The sequence below is a fragment of the Cyanistes caeruleus genome, chromosome Z, assembly GCF_971803275.1.
Source record: "Cyanistes caeruleus chromosome Z, bCyaCae1.hap1.1, whole genome shotgun sequence".
Classification (NCBI taxonomy): Eukaryota; Metazoa; Chordata; class Aves; order Passeriformes; family Paridae; genus Cyanistes; species Cyanistes caeruleus.
The window spans coordinates 2,003,801-2,017,290 of record NC_141732.1 but is presented as its reverse complement, the minus strand read 5'-3'; the positions used below and the strand labels follow the sequence as shown (position 1 = coordinate 2,017,290).

The 13,490-nt window shown below is 40.5% G+C and overlaps 1 protein-coding gene across 1 annotated transcript in view; it reads left to right on the top strand.

Annotated features, from left to right (window-relative positions):
• EDIL3 (EGF like and discoidin domains 3) overlaps positions 1-13,490 on the top strand; it is a 231,965-nt gene that overhangs the window by 172,229 nt on the left and 46,246 nt on the right. Inside the window, exons 7-9 of the mRNA XM_086868065.1 lie at positions 4,685-4,840; positions 5,918-6,062; positions 10,862-11,046. Of these exons, the coding sequence (XP_086724191.1) occupies positions 4,685-4,840; positions 5,918-6,062; positions 10,862-11,046 (486 nt within the window). The remainder of the gene's footprint in view (positions 1-4,684; positions 4,841-5,917; positions 6,063-10,861; positions 11,047-13,490) is intronic.

Sequence of the window (13,490 nt, the reverse complement as noted above, 5' to 3'; positions counted from 1 at the left end):
CCCTGCCTGTGCTTTCCTCAGCACCAGCACAGTGACTTTGCACCATCCACCCTGTGTGTTCTTGTTCTAACCCAGTTCTTGTAGAGTCAGATTTAAATGCATTGGTATCCGACTGCTGGCTTCATTTCACACACAGTTTTACCTGAGCAACTCAGTGTTCACCACGCACTCCAGACCCAGAAATCCTCCTTATTGACGTGCAAAGGCCATCAGAGCAGATTCCACAGCCTGCAGGTGTCAAACAGAGCCTTATCCAAGTTTCAGAAAGTTCTTCTTGCCATAAGGTTTTAGGGCACTGGGTGTTCAAGGATTGCAGCCAAATCCCTGGCATATCCTGGGTGAGTCAAGTCCCATGGAAATCACTGGATACAGGAGATCCCTCTGAGCTGGTGCTGAACACAGGCCCATGAGCAGAGGTTGAGTGTCAAGTCTGAATCCATTGGTCTTAAAATAAATTTAAATGCTAAATGTTAAAATAGTAAAACTGATCAGCTTTCTTTTTCTTTTTCTTTTTCTTTTTCTTTTTCTTTTTCTTTTTCTTTTTCTTTTTCTTTTTCTTTTTCTTTTTCTTTTTCTTTTTCTCTTTCTTTCTTTTCTTTCTTTCTTTCTTTCTTTCTTTCTTTCTTTCTTTCTTTCTTTCTTTCTTTCTTTCTTTCTTTCTTTCTTTCCTTCTTTCCTTCTTTCCTTCTTTCCTTCTTTCCTTCTTTCCTTCTTTCTTTCTTTCTTTCTTTCTTTCTTTCTTTCTTTCTTTCTTTCTTTCTTTCTTTCTTTCTTTCTTTCTTTCTTTCTTTCTTTCTTTCTTTCTTTCTTTCTTTCTTTCTTTCTTTCTTTCTTTCTTTCTTTCTTTCTTTCTTTCTTTCTTTCCTTCTTTCTTTCCTTCTTTCCTTCTTTCCTTCTTTCCTTCTTTCCTTCTTTCCTTCTTTCCTTCTTTCTTTCTTTCTTTCTTTCTTTCTTTCTTTCTTTCTTTCTTTCTTTCTTTCTTTCTTTCTTTCTTTCTTTCTTTCTTTCTTTCTTTCTTTCTTTCTTTCTTTCTTTCTTTCTTTCTTTCTTTCTTTCTTTCTTTCTTTCTTTCTTTCTTTCTTTCTTTCTTTCTTTCTTTCTTTCTTTCTTTCCTTCTTTCCTTCTTTCCTTCTTTCTTTCCTTCTTTCTTTCCTTCTTTCTTTCCTTCTTTCCTTCTTTCTTTCCTTCTTTCTTTCCTTCTTTCTTTCCTTCTTTCTTTCTTTCCTTCTTTCTTTCTTTCTTTCTTTCTTTCTTTCTTTCTTTCTTTCTTTCTTTCTTTCTTTCTTTCTTTCTTTCTTTCTTTCTTTCTTTCTTTCTTTCTTTCTTTCTTTCTTTCTTTCTTTCTTTCTTTCTTTCTTTCTTTCTTTCTTTCTTTCTTTCTTTCTTTCTTTCTTTCTTTCTTTCTTTCTTTCTTTCTTTCTTTCTTTCTTTCTTTCTTTCTTTCTTTCTTTCTTTCTTTCTTTCTTTCTTTCTTTCTTTCTTTCTTTCTTTCTTTCTTTCTTTCTCTCTCTTTCTTTCTCTTTCTCTCTTTCTCTCTTTCTTTTTCTCTCTCTCTTTCTCTCTCTCTCTTTCTTTCTCTCTTTTTCTCTCTTTCTCATATCTCTCTATCTCTCTGTAAGTAGATTCCTTAAATGTCTATGCCCACATTTTCTTTTTACAAGGTCTTTACCATGCCTTCTTACTTAAATTATTGAGGTAAATCACTCAAAACACTATTGATCTTCTTTCATCCTTGATTTCTTTCCAGTTCATCTAGGTAATGATAAGGGATCCTTAATAGGTGTATCCATTAGCTTTCCTAAAATGATATGTTATTCTTTTCTCCCTGTCCTGGTGACTTCCACCTCTTTGCTTTAAAACATCATCACCTATATAATTTAAATATATAAATTTCTGTCCTGGATCTGAAGAAGAGCTTCCTGTGTTGTTTTCCCCTCACAACTGCCACAGAACAACAAATTTGAAAAAGCTTTTAGCACTAAAGGATGTAGTAGACATTTCTTCACAGCTTCCTACTGATGTATATTAAATAAGAAAGATTTTGGCACCTGCTTTGTTACAGCCATTGCTAAAGTTGTAGCATTTTCCACATTTTTGTAATTTTTGCTGAGGTCAAACTTGAAAAAGTTAAAGCACATAAAATAACCCAAAGATTTTCCCAAAGGGAAAATTAATTCCTGGTGTATCCATATTCACTGAAAAGCATTATTTTAGCCCAGAGGGGATTTCTATATAAGCAGGCCATGGGAATTTGAAAGCTTTTTTTATATTTTTTTCCCCTTTTCATTGTGATTTTTTCTGCTAACCTTGACAGGATATGTAGATCTTGAAAAACAAAGCAGCCCGGTTTTATTTCTTGTGTTGTATCAAGTTCAAAACTGCTTAAAAATAAAGTTTGTCACTCAAAGGACGGATAACAATCAAGAAATTGGCTAAATGGAAAGATTCCACAAATGGGAACAGGACATAAAGTAGTTAAAGCCATGGTTTCATTAGAAGTTATTCTTTGTGAGTAAACAGGGAAGTAAAACCCCCATAAATTCTCATCCAAAAAAGCCCTCCCAAAGATAATAACCTGGAAAAAGAAAAATTGATAATTAAACTGAAAAAAATATTAGTTATCTGCATCACTGGATCAAACAAAATTTGTTTGGTGTTGTGTTATACATTCCTTTCCCCATGTAGTGAAATGTGAAGATTCTACCATTCAGCAAATAATCATTGTCTAGTTTCTGTTTCACTGTGCTTTCTAATTTGGCTTTGCAGATGGTATTCACTTCATTATTAGCAATTTTGTAAATACATGGAAAATTGGCTTACTTGCCTGTTAATTAATATTCTGAAATTCCACACAGAGAATGAACTACTCATAAGAGACTTTCATAAAACTTTAACTGGATACCATTTCATGTTAGCTACATTTTTAATAAGGGACTAATCGTAGTCTCTGGAGCTGTCCTTCTACAAATATAATGTATTTATTTTATTTTGTTTTCCCCTCTGGGGAATCAAGAATTTGGGAAAATAAGTTTTCCCTGGCTGAAAAAAGTCAGGAATCTCTTCTAATTTATACCTGTCTTAATTCCTGTTGTGAGTCGTTCTCCCCAGTGGAATTGCAAATTTTCCTGAGCTGTCCTGCTATATGTGGAAAAGAACCTGTAAAAAAATCTGATGTTTTTTATAGGAGGCTCTTCCCTTCTCAGTGGGTCTAAACCTTGAAAATGCACATTGTTAATCCAAAAGTGTGTGAGTGTTTAATAATTTCTTAAAGGGAGAACTATGGTGAAACTACACCAGAAGCCAACTATTCCAGAAAAGTAGCAGAGAAATAGCTAGACTTATTAAAAAAAAATAAAAAATCCCAGAAGAAACCACAAAATTCTATAGTTTGGACAAAGAAACCCGAGGTTTCCTATTGTGCACAAAGAGAGATTTTGAAACACCAAAGTCTGATCACCTTACATCCTTCGCAGAGGTTAGATTTCATTACCAAGGGGGAGAAAGTCTTCAGGCTTCACAGTGTAGAGAATAAAGCAATTAAGGTATTTGGACAGCAGATCTGCCTCCCATACCCGTGCTGGGGCTGCTGCTCCAAACAGTGGGGACTGCACTGGGTCAGCTCCAGCAGCTGGGGAGCAAAGATAAAACTCATTTTGAAGAGACAAGGGCTAATGTAGTGTAATGTGTTGTTTGCCCTGTCCCAGTTGTTTGCTCTCGAGTACTCCCACTCATCTCCTTGCACTGCACGTCTGCCTGCACCTTCACACAGCTCTCACGGTGTGACAGCTCGTGGCTGAGCTTCATTTGGTGCAAAAAGCCACAGATTTCAGCTGAGAGGGTGGGAGTGCAGCTGCCACAGACTCAAGTCGTGGTTGACTTCATCCCAGGGACAAGTCTGACACTGTTGGGCTTGAATATCACACTCTGGGTTGTCAGAGTCCCCATGCCACAGGTGGGTAAAGCAGGCAGAATTAAAGCTGCTGGAGTCATGTTGAATCTCCTCACTCTGAACAAATCTTCATTTTGTACTTTGAGGTGCTGTGTTCAGCTCAGACAGGCACACGAGGAATGTTCATATCCACTGATTGATATTTTGCTATTGACTGCTTTAGCATTAGCATTTCAGCCTTGATCTCTAGGTATATGAATTTTCAGTCAAGAGAGTCAAGGGAAAGTCTAATTTCTTTGCTGCCAGAACTTCCGTGTAGTTTTAGTTTCACACAGAAGTTTTGCTTGATACTAACTTCAGACCTTTTGCTATTGTAAATTAGGTTCTAACAGAACAGAAGGTATAGCTTTTGGTAAATTATCACCCTGTTTCATTTTCCTTTCAGGCAGGAAATGTGTAGGAGTAACCCTACATGCCAAAATTAAGCAGTATCCCAGTAATATTCTGTATATCCATTATATATATATATATGTGTATATATATATATATATATATGTCTGCACACATACAGGAAATAAGCATAGTCCAAGCTTTTGGTTCAATTTTTTCATTCATTTGCTTTACAGCCTTGCACATGAAATTCATGAAAGATCAAAAGAATGAATGCAAATATAAAAGCAGTCATTTAAATGTAACTGCTACATTTTTTTCCTCATTTAAGAAGAAAATAAATAAAAGAGAATTAAAGGAATCAAGGATTGTGTCCCTCAGATTAAGAGTGTGCTGTTATTTCAGATAAACCTGCAGAAGAAGATGAGAGTCACTGGAGTTATAACCCAAGGTGCCAAGAGGATTGGAAGCCCAGAATATGTAAAATCTTATAAAATTGCCTACAGTAATGATGGGAAGTCATGGACAATGTACAAAGTAAAAGGCACAAAGGAAGACATGGTAAGTTTAAGCTATCTGTATCTGAATGCATCTCATGGTTTATCTGCCTTCAGAAGTATGAGATGTCTCTGGTATTTATGCCTAATTGCATTGCAGTATGACATAGGTTTCAATGTTATTATTTTTCTCTGGAAAAAAAAAGAAAAAAATCAACAAATTTGCATTTTCTCTCTGCTAAGAATTTCTTATACTCTAACTGATGGTTGCATAAACACTACTTCCCCAAGCTAGAATAATCCTGTTTATTACACTTAACTGATTTTCATATTAATTAGTTTACCAGTAATTACTCATCGCTCTGTTTTCAATTTAGTTTTATTGCATTGGCAGATTAGCGTTAACCCTTGGAAACACAGAGCCCATTCATCAGTGCTAATCTCTGTGCTGCACAAACACTGTCATCCAGAGGGGGTGTGTGTGTGTTTATAGTTTATAGTTACCACTTATATTTTGATGGAGCTGTGCACATGGAGCAGGGGAAAAAACTCCTTTACTCTGTGAGTTCGCACAGAACTCGGGCACGGCGCAGCTTTAGATGTAGTTTCTCTGTTAGGAAATTGAAATGCTGCATGAAGAGGTGCATAATGAGGTGGGGAAACGCAGCACAGGGATGTCTGGTTAGAGTGAGGGGTGAATAGGAAAATGCTGATGGGTTTAATTCATCCCCCCTGTGATCGATGGGAGGGTTTCAGCGCACTTCAGTGGGAGCTGGAGCAGGTTCTTCAACCAGAGGGGGGAAAAAACAAAAGTCAATCAGCGCAAATAATTGCAGGCTAGATTGAACTGGGACTATTTTATACATTAATCAAGAAAAGAAGGCGTAATTTAGTTGCACTAGGAGCCTCAGTTTCAAAGAGTGACAAGACAGAGGCCTTGGTTCGGCACAGGTGGCAAACCCATCACGACGCGGGCAGGACTGAGAAAACTTGTCTGGGGCACTGGAATCTCTCAAACCGCAGCAATCCGGGGGGAAAACCTCACAGAGACAGAACAACACAGGTGCTTTCGAGATGCAGGGCCCCAGGGATCCTCCTGACAGCCTTCTGTTTGTTTTGTTTTTATTTTGTGCGGGCGCAGGTGTTCCGCGGGAACGTGGACAACAACACCCCGTACGCCAACTCCTTCACGCCGCCCATCAAGGCCCAGTACGTCCGGCTGTACCCCCAGGTGTGCAGGAGGCACTGCACCCTCAGGATGGAGCTGCTTGGCTGCGAGCTCACAGGTGGGATGCCCAGAGTCCCTCCTCCCTGGACCACACCATTTCCACCCCACCGCGCGGTGCCCCTGGCCAGCCTGCGCTCATCCGGCGGGACAGACTCTTCTAAATTAGATTTAAGTGAAATCTAAGGTCTGTGGGATGGAAATAGTAGTGAGGCTGTGTGGTGTTAGCACAGTGACACTTCATAATTTTCTTCTCTGTGTGTCAATCTGCCTAGGAAAGGTCATTTAGCAGTTTTAACGTGTATGGATGGCTATGGGGACTTGTAATGTACCACCCTGAGCAGACCACAAGGCAGGCAGCCTAACTCTGGTCTAGAAATGTTTCCTGAGCCCCAGAGCTGGCTGTGCACTGCTGTGGACTCATGGCAGCAGCACTTTTCACACCTGATTTGGGTAATTCCTCCTGGCTGCAGGGTCACACCACCTCTGTGCTATGTGACAACCTTGGAGGGACGAGCCTGCTTCCCCTGCTGTCGAGGACCAGCCCAATAAAATACAATTTGATTGGGCTGCTTCAATCAAGATTTCAGTTTGGGTTTGTTTTCTGGGCTTAGCACAAGCAGGGAGAGCGTCTTGTAACAAAAAGTAAATGAATAAGTGGACCCAGTATAAACCTTCCTCAGATTTGTGTTACAGCTCTGAAATGTAAAGCCTGACCTCTAGCCACCTTCTGCAAGAACTGTGTTCCCTTGCAAATACAGAAAAGCATGTAAATTTCTTATACTTTTACAAGAGATAAACCTTTTACTGGTGGGAGCACTCCACTGGTTCATTTAGGAGTGATTTTTATGTCGCTGCCTGTTTACAAAAAATAGTCATCCAGTTCAGGAGTGATGCATCAAAGCAGCTGGAGTTAAACAATTCTCAGTCAAAACCAGATTCAGAAATGAAAAGTTAATGCATTAATCTTGGTGTAGCCCTTTTCCAATACAGATAGGTTTAAGAGTAAATAGAAAATCCTGTCTAGCTGCTTTGTTCTATTAGATTTACTTTTTTTTTTTATATATCTTCCAGTTCTGGAACCACAATTTAGAGTAAGTCCTTGCCAGAATGACTAGGAATTGTTTTGCTCAAAGAACTGTGAAAGCTAGTGGAGTGAATTAATTTCAGTGGTCTCCTAGCAGTGTCAAGGTCATCATTTCTTAAAACTGTGGACAGCCAAGGCTCAGCAGAACAATTTCAACCTTACTGAAAGAAAGGTGTAATTACACAGACTAATTCACTCTTAATTCCAGGTGGTCTGCCTTGGGTGGAAGAGCACTTTGAGAGGTCTGCCTTCTCTAACATGTCTGGTGAGAGAGAAGAGAGTGATAAATTCAGAGAGGCTTGCTGCATTGGATCATCAGAAAAGCTAACTCCTTCTTAGGACAAACTTCAGCAAAATGTTCAGTGCATTCTGCTTTAGTCTCATAAACAGCTTTACTCTCCAGGACCCACAGTCAGATCTTACTGAAAACCAGGATCAATGCTAGTGGGCCAAACATCAATAAATTAGGCATTAATTTTTGTGGCCGTGTGTTCCTGCCTTGCTTGTGCTCTGCACATCTCTGTGTCCTGCCCTCCCTCCCCTTCACAGAGTATTGATGTGAGGGGAGAGGCAGATCACAGCTACTGCTTATTAGAATGCCTTTATTCATTGAGCTGTTATTAATAGCAGCATCAAGCTGTTGTTTTTAACAGCAGATCAGTGTTCACACAACAGTGTCACTCACTCTTGCACTCAAGCATCTGCCTTCCTGCAGGCAGCCCCTAAAACATGCTGCTCAGCTGTGTTGGCAGGTTCCTGTGCACCAGTTCAGACAGCTCCTGGTGTTGGGGGTTTCTCAGTTCCTGCAGAGGGATGTTGGCCCCCAGAACCCGAACATCCCTGTGAGACTCTCTCAGAGAAAGCCCCTGAGTGTGTAATTTTCATCTCCTTTGGGCATGTTGTTCCCTGGTAGCTATTTATTTATCCTAACACTCCCTGTAGGCACCATTCACACAGACAAACAGGGGGACTTTACCACACCTGAAGTTAAAGATAGGTTCCCCTTTCCTCATTTGTCCTCAGAAATGTGCAGTCTGGAAAGGAATCCTGTATTTGGTATTTATAGCCCAGGCTGGACGGGGCTTTAAGGCATCAAGGTTTTAATTAAAAGTGTCCCTGGCCATGGCAAAGGGGTTGGAATTAGATTTGCAACTAGATGATGTTTAAGGTCCCTCTCAACCTGAACCATCCTATGATTCGACAATATGAAGAAAAATTTTTAAATCTCTCAATTTTTAGAAACAAAAAATATCATAGTATGAACTGAAGCAAAATCACCTTTGCCCCCAAATAATTGACATCTGTTGCTTTTGCCAGCACTGCACAAATCTTTGTCCAGGACAAGATTCATGCACACTGTTGCATGCAGATCCATTTGTGGGTTTGCCTTTGCAACATTGGATGTTGAATATTTCCTTTGAGGGTCTGAGCATTCTTGAAAGAAGAGGCAGATGAGGGGCACAGTATAGGATGCAGACTAAAAACTCAAAGTTTCTGTCCTCTGAAGAGACAACAGAGAGGAACCTTTGTGCTGATCCTTCCAATTTTCAGGTGCTAATCCCCACTCTTTCTCGCTATTTCCCTACTCCTGTTTCATCAAGCTAGACCAAATAAGACCTGCAAACTCATACCTAGTTAGATTCAAACACACAGAGGTGTGGGGTGTAATTTATGACAGATGGAGGTGCCTGAAGAGCCTCAAAGCTGAAGGTGCTCCAGTGGGTGCAGCTGTGAGTCTGCATCAGCCATCTCTAACAGATTTTAAAAAAGCCAATGGAAACTGAATCCTTTTAAAAGCAAATTTAAAGGTGCCATGCAGTGGGGAGGAGATGTTTCAGGGAGACATGAGCATTGTTATAAACACACACCTCTGAGGGATGACACAAAGTCCTGGTTTGATGGTCCTGTCCTTCGTGCTGCAGGTTGGGGCTCAGCCATCCGAACAGCCACCACCTCCTGTGGCAGGGGCTGGGAAGCTTCTGCTCTCTGTGACACAGCACCAGGACATGCTGACACCTGTGTGCATCACATTTGCCTCCTCAGATTCTCCTTGTTCTTCTCACTTTCTCCCGTTACCTTTAACAACTGCCTTCCCACCCCCTTTGGGGCCACGGAGAAGGCAGGCGAGTGTAAAATCCCATTAATTCATGCACGCACGCACAGGCACACAGGCAGGCACAGCTGTTGTTTCATAAATCAATAATAATACTCAGAAAAGATAGAAGTGGTTTTGATGGATTGGGCCAGCACTGAATCACAGCTTTGACAACCCATGGTTTTGTGTCAGGAGCCTCCTTCGGTTCCCTCGGATGAAACGCTCTTGCTGACAGTCCTTGTGATTCTGGAGTGATACTTCAGAATTTAATAACAAGAGAAGTCCTCCTCCAAAGCAGCAGATTAGTCTCTCTTATTTATACTATCAATTGCTCCCTCCCACTCCCAGGAAAATTGTTTTGTTGTGTTTTTGAATGAGTCCTCTCTGCAGACAAGGCTGTGCCATTTCCATTTGTGTGCTGAGAATCAGTTATGAAAGGCTGGGATTTTTTTCCAAAAGTTAACTGTTTTCTCTTGGTTTCTCATTTGTTTGTTTGTGTTTGTTTTTTTTTTTTTAATTAAACATGAATTGTGTTCAAACTTTCAAATTTTATCTAGAGGAGATACTGCATTTAAGATCATGTTGCTAGTATTATAACTGCACATATGCAGGTTTTTGACACTGGGACAGGAAGGAAATGAGAAAAACAGCTTGTTTTTCATGTTCCCATCTCCATCTTTTCCATCCTTCACTTTCCTCAACTGTCAAGCATCACTCCACCCCCTTAGCCATATATCCACCTTCCCTGTCCTCTTAGCAGCCTCCTCTCTCTCAGACATTTGACTTTTTTTCTGTTTTGGTGAGGTTTCTTTGGTTTAAATCTTAAAACCATGCTGCTCATCTGCCTTTGGTTTCCAGTCCTGCTGTTTCAGTGGTGTCTCAGCTTGTTTCTTCCCTCTTCTGCATCCAAATGTACCTTCCACATTCCCAGCACACAACAGCAAGGCAGAGGAACACAGAGCCACTTACCAGTTTTTATTTTTATCTTTTTTCATGCAGAACAGAGAAGGGAGAAGCCCAAGATCTATCTTTTCTACAGTCAAAATAACTCAATGGTGTGGGATGTCCACAAACAAATAAGCCATTAACTATCGATTTCTCCTAAGTGTTATCCTCCTACTATTCTCCCTCCTTCACAATTGTTTTTCTGTGGTCTCCCCCTCTTTTCAGTGGGATTTTGGGCTTTCTGGATTATTACCTAGATGTCAAGTAATTAGAAAGTGTAAAAGAGCTGAGTGCTTTTTAGCATTTTACTTCAGCAGAGGTTTTAAGAAAAAGTAATGTTTCTTCAGTAAGCAAACACATGGTTGATGTGAGGTGGCATAAAAGCATGAGGAAAATCAAACTGAACAGGGGAAACAATATTTTCCTGCAGGACAGGAAAATAAAAATAAGATAAGCACAGACAAAAGCCATCTTTTCATTTTGCTTCGCTTCATAAATTTATGCCAGGATAAAATATGTTGAATTCTCTATCTTGATTTTGACTCACCCAATTGTTGAAACAAAGTGCCTTGAATTGACTATTTTTCATTTGTTTGTTTTCGAGCTCCTTCGACAATAGTCCTGATTACATCTTTTTCTTCGAGTGTTGCAGGTTTTCTCTGCCATAAGAGAAAACCTAAACCCCTGACAGGGATAAGCAGGTACTGCCACTGATCTTGCCCTGCTGTTCCAGGTTGCTCTGAGCCCCTGGGGATGAAATCAGGACACATCCAGGACTTCCAGATCACTGCCTCCAGTGTTTTCCGTACCCTCAACATGGACATGTTCGCCTGGGAGCCCAGGAAAGCCCGGCTGGACAAGCAAGGCAAAGTGAATGCCTGGACCTCGGGCCACAATGACCAGTCACAGTGGCTGCAGGTAAATTTTCACCTGGATTTTCCCAGGTGTTTGTCTCCTTTGTGTTTCAGGCATGGGGGACGGTTCTCTGGTTCAGTTTTATATTCAAATTCTTCTGTTTCCGAGTGTAACCATCCCAACCCTGCCACGAGCTCTGAAAGCCCAACACATCTTCATGTTTTTGTTATCACAGCTGCAGAAAAATCTACCTGGGGATGCCTCCACTAGCCTCAGTTTTCCTTTGCTAATGAGCAAAAATGGTAGTTGCCTATCTGTTTCACTGAACTTCTGTCATTTGTTGAGAGAGATGAGTTTATTTTCCCCCCTTCTGCCCTTCCAAGCCTCCCTGGAAAAGCACATTTGCTTTCAGCTCTGTGCACCTCAGAGGATCCCACACGTAGAAATTGTCTTTGTCTAATTGAGGCTGCCCAAAATTACCTTCTGACAGGACTCTGGAGCCAGCAAGACTGATTCAGCTCCTGAATTCATTACAAACCTGTGCACAGGGGTTGTTTTCAGCCCAGGAGTGATTTATACAACTCACTAATGTGAGGCATTTCAATAAATCACCGGTGTGGAAGCTTGTTTGACCAGCCACTGACACATTTACATTTTTTGAACTGTTGAAAATAGCAGTGTTTTCAGTCAGCTGCCACTTTGCAGTGCAGCTCTCAGTGGGAAGCCTCAATAGCACCAGACGTGGCTACTAACCCCCTGCAATCTCTTCACATATAAATTATGACATATTAGCCTTTTTGCCTACAGTTGCTAAGCAAGTTAGGAATAGGATTACTGCTGGTTTGGGTTTTTTTTTTTTTCCCCCCCAAGTTTACATGCTTTCTATAAAAGGAAGGAGAAATTGCCCTACCTATTTAACTTTGGAATGGCTGGAGATCCTGGAGTCTGCTGAAATAGAGCAGCATGTTGGAAGAGCAGTTAGTAACTTCTGGAGAGGATGAACATTTCATTGCTGTGTTTCATGGTGGAGGAGCAGATGAAAGTGTTTCTCCACAGGAAAGAGAGGTGGTTGCATAATATTTCAGCCCCATCAGTCAAACCAAGGGTGTGCAGAGGCTCCACAGAAATTTCCTGTTGTGTGTTCCTGCTCCTCTGGATGACAGTGTGTTTTTAATTAGCTGCAGATGGCAAGGGGCAGCATAGTTAATCCTCACATTTTCAAACTTTTCATGCTGTTGTGAGTCTTTCTATATTTGAATTTACCTGAACCTGCAAATTTAGTCTGACCAATTGCACTGTCTCTGCAAGTCCTTGAACTATAAAGAATAATCTTTTATTGTCTGGTCAAAAAAAGGAAGTTATGAAGTAATGCTCATCTTTTGGTTAGTTTGCCATATGGCTTTGCATTGAGTTCAACAATTCCACAGGAATGTGAACAATATGAACAAATTATTTTCCTGAAAATCATTATACATGAATGATGTGTCCTCAAAAAAGGATCCTAAGGTTTCATTTTTGGGAAAAAGGAAAAAGAACCCACTAAAACCCAAAAGGCATTAAATCCACTTGTTTTTCCAGTGCTTAAGGTGGTCCCTAGCTTCTGCCACAGGCTGGTTATTCTGAATTCAGGCCATGACTTGAGACAGTCTCATATGCTTCAAGTGTAGGTAATGATTCCGTAACAGAGACATGTCTATCATTTGAATTCATCTGCTCATTTTTGTTCTCCCTGCTGGTAGCTCTCTGTGGGTTTTTTTGTGGCTTTTCTTGTCCTTAAAACGCAGGGTATTTTATTGAAGCCTTACAAGACACTGACTGAAATCAGATTTATCATCAACATGTGGAAGCTGCTGTTTCCACAGAGTTTAGTCAAAACACATTTGTAAGGAAAAGCAAATTTGTGAAAGCAAATGTGCCTGCATGCCCTGCTCCCTCAGACATTCCACAGGGAATGTGGCCCAGAGAGATTCCACAGAGCCCTGAAATGAGCTTAAAGCCAGACATTTAGTCCTGATTCCTGGATTGTGCTGAAGTAGCTGGCTTACCAATTTCACATTTACCATGTCAGCCTTCCATGCCTTCTGAATGCTCCCCACATGCCTTTCCTGCTTTATGTTCTCTAATTTTCACGAGAAAGGCTGAAAAACTGTGGGGAAATCCTGCAGTTTTCCTTTTAGGATTGTTGTTGGGGGATGTGGATGACTTGGGCAGATCTGTTCTGACTAAAAAGTTGCTGTTGGGGTATCCTTGCCTTAACACTGTTGCTATCAACAGTTTAAAAGCTGGTGTGCTGACATCCATCTCAGAGCACCTGCTGTGATAATGTTTGCTGAGAGGTGATTGAATCATGCATCAAATGCTACTTGCACTTTTGGATGAACTCTAGAGATAAATCCTCCTCTGTCAGGAGCTGGGACTGTTTTACTCAGTTTTCACTCAAAAAGGATAACTCTGAATCTCCTTCGTATTCTAAAATGCAGCTATTAACAATTAATCTCCTTGTTTTA